This window comes from Malaclemys terrapin, chromosome 15, assembly GCF_027887155.1.
Source record: "Malaclemys terrapin pileata isolate rMalTer1 chromosome 15, rMalTer1.hap1, whole genome shotgun sequence".
Classification (NCBI taxonomy): Eukaryota; Metazoa; Chordata; order Testudines; family Emydidae; genus Malaclemys; species Malaclemys terrapin.
The window spans coordinates 22,530,623-22,542,825 of NC_071519.1; the positions used below are offsets into that span (position 1 = coordinate 22,530,623).

General features: G+C 46.1%; 1 protein-coding gene across 2 annotated transcripts in view; it reads left to right on the forward strand.

Moving 5' to 3' along the window:
* Positions 1 to 4,760: 4,760 nt before the first annotated feature.
* The window catches only part of ST14 (ST14 transmembrane serine protease matriptase), a 50,666-nt gene continuing 43,223 nt past the window's right edge, over positions 4,761 to 12,203 (forward strand). The window contains exon 1 of one of the 2 annotated variants that reach the window (XM_054005361.1): positions 4,761 to 5,248. In XM_054005361.1, coding sequence (XP_053861336.1) covers positions 5,138 to 5,248 — 111 coding nt within the window. In that variant the 5' untranslated portion in view covers positions 4,761 to 5,137. Of the gene's footprint in view, positions 5,249 to 5,550; positions 5,672 to 12,203 lie in introns of those variants that run through there. The other variant, XM_054005362.1, reaches the window with a different exon arrangement.

Sequence of the window (12,203 nt, forward strand, 5' to 3'; positions counted from 1 at the left end):
TCACACTCTTCCTGAAGGAATGAATGTGTTTGAGTAGTTAAGCAGCGGGAGCTATGAGTCCTAACTCCTGAGTTACTAACCTCTCTGCTTCAATTTTTGCATCCTTTACAATGGGGCGAATCCTATTCCTTCTCTCAGCAGGGCACTAGAAGATTTAATTCATTATGATTTGGATTAGTGCTTTGAGATCTTTGGGCGAAAGGGGCCTGGAAGTACAAAGACTTGCTACTACAGTTATTAGAGTCATGGAGTTTGAGGTCAGAAGTCTGACCTCTGTGTATCACAGGCCAGCAGCCGCACACTAAACCGAACAACTGAAATGTGAGCAAATATTACCAGGAAACTAGATAGTTCGGTGCAGAGAACAGGAGGGACGGAGGTGCACCAGTGCCCGAGGCCCTAGCACTAGCAAGGAACTGACTAAGTGAGCTGTACCCAGATGATACGGGTAAGTGACCCACACCCATGTGCTGCAGAGGAAGGTGGAAAAAAAAAACCAAAAGTCAGTGCCAATCTGACTGGGGGAAATTTCTTCTGACTCCACATAGGGAGATGAGTTAGACCCTGAGCTTGTGAGCAGGAACCAGCCAGCCACGTACCTGAGAGAGAGAAGATTCTTTGCTACCTCCGAGCACTGGCTCTCCTACTCCAGTTTCCCATCTCCAGCCGTGGCCATCCCTGATACTTCAAAGGAAGGAGACATATAAAATTATTGAGGGGGTGGGAAGAATCCCCTTCCAACTCCTACACCTGGTCATTTATTTTGTCCTCTTTCACCTGATCTTTACCCAATGGTGTTTTAACTGACTTATGTTCATGATGTATCAAAACCCAATAAAAATACAACCTTTGTGAAAAAAGAAAGCTGTGGAAGAATATACTCATGATGTATATAACCGCATACCACTGAACACGTGCATAGCAGATTGTCAGCTCATTGGGGCAGAGACCATCTTTTTGTTCTGTGTTCGTACAGCGCCTAGCACCAGGGGGTCGTGGGCCATGCCTGGGGCTCCTACAATACAAAGAATAAATCAATCATCTCATGATTGCAATGAAATACAGCTAAGGCCAGCTCTGTGCCCCCAAGCCTTAGAACTGAAACGCCACAATCAGCCAGGGGCCTCTGACTCCTGTGTCTCTCTAGCTCCTTTCCATCATCACATTTCAGCTTGCTGCTCAGCCCAGCAGGTGAAAGCATTAACCTGTAAGTAGTAGGAACCTGATTCCCCAGAGTGCTGAATGCTCACAACTCCGGGTGCGGGAGTTGCGGGTGTTCGGTAACAGTAAATCAGGATGGCAGCGTACCAATCCTGCCTTCGGCCCCGGCGCTGAGCTCCTTCCGCTCCCAGCCATGTCGCTTAGCTCGCTGACAAAATGGGTGCTGAGGAGGGACGGGAGAGGGAAGAGGATCAGTTCAGGGACAGTGCTGTATGGCTAAGAAAGGCACTTCTGCCTGCACACCAGTGTAACACAGAAACTGCGCTCTGGCAGGCAGCCCTCAAGGGCGTGGCTCCCAAGGCAGGGAGCTTGGTAGAAACATAGCCATGTATTGCACAACACAGCTGGCTCTCGTCCAGTCAGTCCTCTATGATACTGCATAGGGCACCTGTAGGCCCCACCTGCTCCGGAGACCAGCCAGCTATCGGTTTCAGCAGGCTGACTAACACGGCTGGGTTTCGAAGGGTTACATCTTTATCTGGAAAAACAAAGAGGAGTCCTTGTGGCACCTTAGTTAATCTCTAAGGTGCCACAAGGACTCCATATTTTTGCTGATACAGACTAAGAAGTTACCACTCTGAAACCTGTCATCTTTATCTGGGGATACTTCCTGGTTAAGTGATTGGGATGGTTGGAGTTTGTGAGAGAGCAGGAGAAGGGGGGTGGGGAGGGAGTTAAAGTTTTTACACGCAGGAGAAGGTGCTGTCTGTGTACATTGGGGTTTGCATGTACACAAAGAGCAAATCATAGGAACAGATCTTCCACACCGGGGCTGCAGGAACGGCCCACAGCAGGGGGGATGGGAACTACGGATTTGCAATCGGAATGATATATTTTAGACTAAGGAAACCAGCAGAGAGACAACACAGGATATGCGTGTGTTTCCTCTGTCACAAGGTGTCTCAGCCACAAGTGTGAGAAGAAAATGGCAGCTTCTGCTGTGCACTGGCAGAGTTTTTAGGAATATAAAAGAACAGGACATGGAAGATCACACTTTCCCAGCTACATACACTGCACCCTGTAAGGACGGATTAAGGCTGGATCCTTGTGGGAGAGACCAACTGGTGTGAAAGGGACCCAGGTCAGCAGTGAAGAACACAGGGCCAGGCTGTAATGGGTGTTGCTAGCATATTAAACATTCGTATGGAACATGCCCAAGTCTGGAAAATGGAATTGAGACTAGGTCCGAGTGCTTTGCCAGTATAGCTATCCCTGTATACCAGGCCAGCAAACACTAGCAGCATCTTCAGGGCCGGCTCTAGGCACCAGCAAAACAAGCTGGTGCTTGGGGCGGCACATTTTTAGGGGTAGCGTGGCCGGCGCCAGAATGCCGCCCCTAAAAATGTGCCCCGGCCGCCCTAGCTCACCTCCGCTGCTGCCGCTCGCGCGCCACGGCGCACGAAACAGCTGATTCGCGCACCGCTGCTCGCCCTCCCTCCCAGGTTTGAGAGCCTGGGAGGGAGGGGGAGAGTCTGAGTGGCCGTGGCACGCGCGCCGCTTCTCCCCCTCCCTCCTAGGCTTGAGAGCCTGGGGGGGAGGAGGCAGGGCTGGGGATTTGGGGAAGGGGCAGAGCTGAGGCGGGGCCGGGGGTGGGGTAAGAAAAAGACGGGTGGCCAAAATTGTTTCTGCTTGGGGCGGCAAAAATCCTAGAGCCGGCCCTGAGCATCTTATACTGACGAAACTCTGCTTTTGCCGGTACTGTAGCATCACTTATTCCAGCCTCCCTGAGCAAAACAATCTATACCTGTCAATGTTACAGTTTTGCATCTGCAGTAGTGGCTTCTACCAGCACAGCTATAATATCGATCACAGAGCAGACCACCTCGCATCTCTGACCAGCACAGCTATGCTGATAAAAGCTTCTGTAGAGTACACATGGCCTAAGAAGGAAAGAGCTGGGTGGGAAGAGACCCTATGAATGGCAGGAGAGGAAGATCAAAGAGTCAGGGGAGAGGAGCTGAAAAGTTTAGATGAATCTATGTTTAATTTATTCTTAATCCACCCCTGAGTCTGAATGATTAAAAATTAAGGAGTTCAGGGATTTGGCCCCTTCTATCCACCTAGTCCATAAATAAAGAGCAGTGGAGGCGAATGTGGGTGGACAGAGTTTCAATATAAATAGGCCCCAGCCACAGCTTTTAAATCTGCTTCCAGATCAGAGTTTCCCCAAAGTTTGGAGTGTTTGGATCTGAGGTTTTGTTGTGGATTCATCTCAGAGTCTAGCGATAGACCCAGTCAATCCCACTGCAGCCACATCTGTTGTTAACCTTAACATCTGACACTATGGACACCACATGCTATGCTAAAGGCATTTGTCTGCGTCCTGAAACTGTTACCAAGTAAATGCCTTCCCTTGATTCATCAGAGCTTAGCTGCCCACAAAAGTGGTGCTGCTTTAACTAGTCCGGTATTGCTAGAACGGTATAACCTCCCTATTGTGGATGCAATTATATCAGTATAAAGCTGCTTTATGCTGGAATAGGTATTCCCATACACGAAGGGGACTAGGCTACATTGGCTCCTTTCTACCAGTATAACTGGCCACGCTAGGGGGTGTACCAGGATAACGAGTGTGGTAAAAAAAAAAATCACTCCTAACAAAAATAGTTATACTGGTACAAAAATGGTGTGTAGACCAGGCCACGGTGACCAAACGCATAGGGACACCTAGGCATTATAATCCTTGGTGCAATCTGCAACCCTATTCACCGCAGTGAGAAGGTGGGATCTGGTGTTTGCGGGCATAGACTCCCTGCTAGGCAGTCCTTTGTTCACTCCCTTTGCTTCCCAGCTCTATTTTAGTGGCTCACATCGTCAATTTCACCTTAGCAGCCTATTCAGAAAGGTTTGATTGCTCTGTGCCTGCATGAAATTAGCACACGTCCCCCAGCACAACCTCTCCCCTGAGAAGTAGAGCTCCATTTTGTTTGTGTGTTTGTGTGTGGAATCCACTGTAACTCTAATTGCTGTGTATCCCCCCAAATGCCCACTCCCAGCTAGTGCCTGGGGGTATCACCCCACATGCCCACTCCCAGCCACTGTCTGGAGGTATCCCCAAAATTTGATAGGGTTTTGGGGAAGGTTATTCTGGTGGGAATAAAGGGGGCTTTTCTGCTACTTTGATTTACCAGCTGGCTGGTTCCTTTATGTATACATCTTTATTTCTGGTTTCAGAGTAACAGCCGTGTTAGTCTGTATCTGCAAAAAGAAGAACAGGAGTACTTTTTCTCTAAGGTGCCACAAGTACTCCTGTTCTTATCTTTATTTCTATCATGCTGGGGGGAGGGCAGGGCTCATCACCAGTGTGTGTGGGCACCCCACAAGGTGCCACCATCCACCTGTATCAGGGTGCCTCAGGGACAGAGGATTAGAACCACCATTTTTTTTTTTTTTTTTTTTTTGTGCAAGTGAATGGAGCTGCTGAATGAGCCTTTTGCAGGAGGCAGAGCCTTTCACCTGCAGGAGGAAGAAGAGAGAGAGGAGGGGCCCAGGCGAGGTAATCTCGTGTGATCACACACCGAGAGAGACCCAGCCACACCTTGAAACTACCTGAGCCCAAGGAGAAGGGGAGGAAAACTCCAGACAAACACAGGGAGGAGAAAAGGGGAAGGGAAGCGAACCAAAGTGCAGGACGCAAGTGAGAGGGTAACCTAGGGGGCTAGGAAGTATTGTACTTCGAGACCTTGTGGTTCCCACAACTGGCTTCACCCGGTCTGTGAGTTTCAGCTGAAACTGATCAGCTGTGGACTCCGGTTCCTGAGCTACTCAGCCACCAGGAAGGACTTTGTACACCGCAGCAGGAACAACAGCTCTGTGCGCTGGGATTGAAAACGTTGAATTGTTTTGGGGGCAAACTCCACCCCCACCCCCCCGATTTCCCAAACCTCCCCCCAAAAAAGGGTGGGGGGAGGAAACTATGAAGAACTATCGGCTTTCCGAAGAAAGAAAAATGAATGATTATCAGCTTTCCTCAGGAAGCAAACTGAAAACCTCGGATTCAGGGCTGAAGTACAACAATAGAAAAGAGGTGAGCTGCATTTAGGGGGCTGTTTTTTAACCATTCCCCTCTCCTGCTTGACGAGTGAGTGGAGGGGAAGGCCAGGTCTAAAGGCCCCTGCTCGCAAGATGCAGATTTCTGGGCGTTTTCTAAAATAAAACGAGTTAAAAGTATTCCCTAGTGCTGGGACGAAGGCTTGTGGAGTGACTTGGAGTAATCTGCTTTCCTGGCTTGTGGGATAGATAAGCAGCCACTCCTGTTCAGCAAATAACACATAGGGAGGAGGAAGGCTGGAACTGGTTGTTGCTCTAGCTCAAGGGGTCTTTGATGGCAGAGTTTGGGCTGGTCTGATTAGTCCTTGCAGGGCTTTTCATATGAGAAATGCTGTCTGTCAGTTTTCACAGCACCAGGACTGTTGGATAGGCCTATCATCCCGTCTCATCTTAGCTGGAGGTAACTTACTTGTTCAGACCCTTTCTGCAAACTGGAACCCGTCTAACTTCAATCTATTTTGAACCTGCTTTGGTTAAACCAGGGTACAGCTTTGTATGGACTGTCTTAAATAGACTTAACCCCGGGTCATTTTGATTTTTAGCTTAATGCAGGCCTTGTCTGTGTGACTAGCTGTACTGCGCCAACTCTGAATCTGTTTGACTGCAAGTAATTGAGTTCAATACAGGGGTAAGTGGGTGAAATGCCATGGTCTGTGTTATACAGGCCAGACTCGATGACCTAATAATAGTTCACTCTCACCTTAAAAGCCATTACTCTAAAAACCAATTTAGTGAAATGGGTGCAAAACATAATTTCAGTACTCTTAACACAATTTTGAACCAGGCTTATACTGTTTCAGGTTAAAATGAGTACTGTACAGATATTTTCAGTAGCTCTAAATGCAATTTAAGTGTATTAAAAGTCCACACTATTTTGCACTGGATCTAACTCAAGTAGTTCCAAATCACCCCTGTATTTGATCCAGAGTAACTTACCTGTGTAGCCCAGGCCTTATGGTGATTAATGGAGCTGTTTTGTTGCTTATTGGTTGTGCGGAGTATTGTTCTTGCCTTGTGAAAGAGGGCCAGGTTAACCTGGCCTTGTCTCTTAACTCCAAGGCCTTGGCTATTATTCCAGTGGAATTTCCTGCTAAGGCTTTGAACATCCTGGTGAGGCCTTATCTCCTGAAGGGTAAGGTCATGTCAGAGAGGTGATTTTTCTAAGGGTGGATTTGGGCCATTGGTGTTGACCCGGAAGTGTGTGCACCTCTTGCAGTCCCTGCTTATTTAAAACCAGGCATTTAGAAAATTGTATTTTTATATTAAAACAAAGTGCAAGTGCCTTCCCAGATTGTTTCTAGTCTTAGTTGTTGATCTATGAATTGTGGGTTCCTAGGTGAGCTATTGTTAGCTGGCAATGGTGAAGAATTGCTGAGTCACTTTCTTCTTGCCCTGAATGAGGAATTTAGTTATGTAAGGCAAATGGCCTCATCTGGTCTCAGGCTGTGAGAATGTCTTTGATGCGGAGTTAACTCTGCATCAATCTACACTCAAGTTACTCCTCTCCAGTGAGCCTAGCTTGCAGCCATACTGCAAAACAACAAGTGCTGTGTCCACACAGGTCAGGGGGTGGTGTGAGGAGGAATTACAGGAAAGCATTGGAGGACTAGTGGTGCTACCTTGCATTCTGGTTGTGTTAGCAGCTGATGAATTGTGCTCCCAGTCTGTATGCCCTTCTAGGCCAGCCAACTCGAGTTAGCACCACTGCAACTAAGTGAAGGGGTTTTGCTGCGGATGGGATTTTAGGAGCAACACGTGAGTTAACTTTGCAGAGAAGTTGAGCCTTGTCTTCTCTGTAGAGTTTCTACTTATCTTTCCCCTGCCCTGTCCTGCCTAACTTCTTGTTACAGATTTAAAGAATCAGTAACTGTATCTGCATCTATGCAGGCCGGAGCAGATCAGCTGCTCTGTAAAGACCTTTATTGTTTTACGTTCTATGCTGCTGAGAGCTTTCATTAAGCAGAAAACTGAGGGCTGCTCAGATTTTGAGTCAAATTCTGTTCTGTCACAGCCTCGGAACCCCATATGGGTCCCTGATATGAACGAGAGCAGAACATGAAGAATGGCAGGTCCCCTAGAAATACCATTGATGGAGAATCCATAACTCAGCCAAGCAGAGCAGAGAGGGCAAGGCCTGATTGCTTTAACCCTTCCAGGCTTCATGTGCAACTTGTTAAGAGGTAATCGGTGTGGCAGCTGAGGAGTTGCTTCTGGCTAGCAACTTCAATTACAATTCCTCCTTGGGCTGACCAGGAAAGACTGTGTCTATTAGCAAAGCTTTGTGGCAGTGCCACTTGGGTGAGCTGTAGCTGTATAGTTTGTCCATCCCACAGCTGAGTGAACTCTTCATAGGAATTGTCAAGGCTGCTTCCCCACTTTGAACTTTAGGGTACAAATGTGGGGGCCTGCATGAAAACTTCTAAGCTTAACTACCAGCTTAGATCTGGTCCACGGCCACCATCCCAAAGCAAATTCCCTTCCCTGGGTAGCCTTGAGAGACTCTCCACCAATTCCCTGGTGAATACAGATCCAAACCCCTTGGATCTTAAAACAAGGAGAAATTAACCATCCCCCCTCCTTCCTCCCACCAACTCCTGGTGGATCAAGATCCAACCCCCTTGGATCTAAAAACAAGGAAAAATCAATTAGGTTCTTAAAAAGAAGGCTTTTAATTAAAGAAAAAGGTAAACATCCTCTCTGTAAAATCAGGATGGAAAATAACTTTACAGGGTAATCAAACTTAAAGAGCTCAGAGGACCCCCCTCTAGCCTTCGGTTCAAAGTACAGCAAACAGAGATAAACACTCTAGTAAAAGGTACATTTACAAGTTGAGAAAACAAAGATAAATTAACACGCCTTGCCTGGCTGTTTACTTACAAGTTTGAAATATGAGAGACTTGTTCAGAAAGATTTGGAGAACCTGGATTGATGTCTGGTCCCTCTCAGTCCCAAGAGCGAACAACTTCCCAAACAAAGAGCACAAACAAAAACCTTCCCCCCCAAGATTTGAAAGTATCTTGTCCCCTTATTGGTCCTTTGGGTCAGGTGTCAGCCAGGTTACCTGAGCTTCTTAACCCTTTACAGGGAAAAGGATTTTGGAATCTCTGGCCAGGAGGGATTTTATAGTATTGTACACAGGAGAGCTGTTATCCTTCCCTTTATAGTTATGACAGGAATAATTTTACCTGATTAGTTCAGCCTTTATTTTCTCTTCATGGGTTAGCAGCAAGCAGGTGGTCTGGTTGGTAGAACAATTCCAACTACTTCATTCAAATGAATTTTAGCCTTTGGGCTGTTTGGTGACCTATTGACAGCTGCAATCAGCCACCACTGAGCTGCAGTTTCCACTCCTTCAGTGTGTGATTTCCACACAGGGCTTGTTAAGGCTATTGTTGCTGACACAATGCAGCAGAACTGGTGCTAATAAGCACTATTTTGTTGCAGTTGTAGCCAAGGAGGACAAACTGTATCCAGGACTAGTTCAGTAACCATGGTTGAATCTGGTCTGAGCAGGAGGATAGAGCCAAGATGGCCACTCAAATGCACAGACTCATAGACTTTAAGGCAAGACAGGACCATCATGAACATCTAGTCTGACCTGCTGCTCATTGCAGGCCACAGAACCTCCCCCACCCACTCCTGCAATAGACCCCTAGCCTCTGGCTGAGTCAGTGAAGTCCTCAAATCATGGTTTCAATAATTCAATTTACAGAGAATCCACCATTGACACTAGTTTAAACCTGCAGGTGACCCATGCCCCACGCCGCAGAGGAAGGCGAAACCCCCCAGGGTCTCTACCAATGTGAGCCGGGGGAAAATTCCTTCCTGACCCCAAACATGGTGATCAGAACTCATGAGCCAAACTATTTGGGACCTTTGCTCTGCAAACGAAATTTGCTCTGTTTGTGGTGGGAAATGACTAGGCAGTGTTGTTAAAGTGAGTACCTGGGTTGTATTGGACCACATTTTCACAAATACTACTTATATTCACCCAGATCTGGGAAGCACATTATTTCCATCCATTGGCGGGTTATAGAGACATATATTCACTGGCCTTTTCATTGAAGTCTTGTCCCATAATCTCAGACCAAAAAAATCAAGCGGAGATAAGTAGCTAGTATGAAGACAACAGTATGGTTCAACCTACACACACACTTCCTTCTCTACCAGGCCTAGGTGCTGATATTGTAGGTGGGGAAAAGTTTGTGACCAAAAGGAGGTGTGTGGTGTTGACTGGTAGCATTTTATGCTGCATTTCCAAGGTGAAGAGTGGTTGGATCTGTTCAGAGCAGGGATTAGGGGATAACGAAGGAACAAACTGCAAAAAGAACAGGAGTACTTGTGGCACCTTAGAGACTAACAAATTTATTAGAGCATAAGCTTTCGTGGACTACATATATGCATCCGAAGAAGTGGGCTGTAGTCCACGAAAGCTTATGCTCTAATAAATTTGTTAGTCTCTAAGGTGCCACAAGTACTCCTGTTCTTCTTTTTGCGGATACAGACTAACACGGCTGTTACTCTGAAGGAACAAACTGTAGATCTTGTAGGGGTAGAACTAGTTTTAGTTAACAAAACTCCCTGCTGTTTAACTCCTGCCTTAGATTGCAAGGCTCAAATTTGTCAAAGATGACTGTGAAAAAGCACATGGGAGCGATACAGGAAGGACGCTTAAAATGCAAAGAGACAAAAGGGGCCTTTTTCATCCAGGAAACTCCAAACCATGCGTCCTTTCAGTGCTAGCCCGGCAAAAACTGTGTCCCTGCCAGCCTTTGGCAACAGGAAAAAAAATGTTTTTCCAACAGGAGCAGTTGGTTTCCATGTTGCCAATCCTAACTAGTCATGAATCATGACCCCTGATCCCTATCATATCACTGGCATAAAAATCATGAAATGGCAAATAAACTTTTTTTAGCGGGGAGGATATTTGCCTTCTGGGTTTTTTTAAACCTTTAGGGTGCACTTTCAAGCTTCTCTCCGCAACCAGCAGGTCTTGAAAGTTTGATTGTTTTTTTACTAAGTTGTTTGAATCACAGACTCATAGAAATGCTGGACTGGCAGGGACCTGGAGAGGCGGGACCAAGTAAACCTAGACCAGCCCTGACAGGTGTTTGTCCAACCTGTTCTTAGAAACCTCCAGTGATGGGGATTCCACAACCGCCTTTGGAAGCTTGTTCCAGAGCTTAACTACCCTTATAGATAAAGTTTTTCCTAATATCTAATTTAAATCTCCATGGTTGCAGATTAAGTCCATTACTGTGTGTCCTACTTTCATTAGACATGTAGAGAATTTGGTCACAGTACTCTTTATAACTGCCCTTAACATATTTGAAGACTGTCAGGTGTCCCCTCAATCTTCTGTTCTCAAGACTAAACATATATCCAATTTTTTAACCTTTCCTCAGAGGTCAGGTTTTCTAAATCTTTTATCATTTTTGTTGCTGTTTTCTGGACTCTCCAATTTGTCCACATCTTTCCTAGTGTGGTGCCCAGAGCTGGACACCATACGCCAGCTGAGGTCTTACCAGCACTGAGTAAAGTGAGCAGTTACCTCCTGTGTCCTACATACAGTGCTCCTATAAATACACCCCAGAATATTAGCTTTTTTTGCCACTGCATTACATTCTTGGCTCATACTCAGTTTGTGACCCACTATAAACCTTTTCAGCAGTATGACCATCTAGCCAGTTATTCCCCATTTTGTATCTGGGCATTCTTTTTTTTTTTTTCTTCCTAAATGTAGTACTTATCACTGATCTTTACTGAATTTCATCATGTTGATTTCAGACCAGTTCTCCAATTTGCCATGGTTATTTTGAATTCTAATCCAGTCCTCCAAAGTGCTTGCAACTGGGCCTTTGGTGCCATCTGCAGATTTTCTATAGCTTACCTTGCACTCCATTATACAAGCCACTAATAAAAATGTTGAATACTACCAGACCCAGGGAAGACCTCTGTGGGACCCCAGGAGATACACCCTCACAGTTTGACAGCAAACCATTGGTAACAACTCTGGTTGTGCACCCATCTGATTTCATCTAGACCACATTTCCCTAGTTTGCTTAGGAGAAGAATGTTATGTGGGACTGTGTCAAAAATCTTACTAAAATCAAGTTATAGCTACTCCTGGGGGAAGGGGGTGCAGAATTCATACCTTCCGCAGATTTCTTGGCTCCCCTGCAGAAAAATGGGGAGCCAAGAAATCTGTGGGAAACACACACCCCCTTCCCCAGCAGCCGGGTGCAGCAGATCACTGCAGAGGGGAGGAGGGAGACTGGGCGTGTGTATGTGCCTCCTTGGAGAGATGGTAAGAGAGTAGGGCTGGGTGCCTGCCTGCCTTGCGAAAGAGTGAGACAGAAAACTGTCTCTCACATCGCTGTTGCTGCATCCCGGACTTGGAGGCGTAGGGCTGTGTGAAGCAGGCTCTGTCCCTGAGGCCGAGCAGAAATGTAACATCTAAGCAGGCAGGCTGCTAATGTTCCCATTGTCAGTTAATTGTTCCCATTCTTAATCAATTAAGGCTCCTTTACCTTGGCAGAACCTTATTGTAAATGACAGTAACAATCCTCAGCTAGGAAGGTCTATGTGCTTTCTCCCTTTTTTTCCTGTGCCAGAGAGACACAGTGGGGTTAGATCTATTTTACTTGCCCATTTAAAAAAAATGAAGGGCAATGATTAGCAAAACTGTACGACTTTCACGTGTGAAAGTCGGAGCAATTTGAACGACAGTCTACTTTACAGCTCACCAACCACCAAAATAAGTCATGTAACTTAAATTAAAATCCAGGATTATTACTGGAATGCAGGGTATTGTGATTTAACTTTCTTGTCTCTAGGAAATGCTGAACAGTTGTTGGGATTTTTTTTTCTCTGTATGGTAGTTTAAATAAATTAGCAAAATAAGTGAAACTAGTGTGATTATATTGCACTAT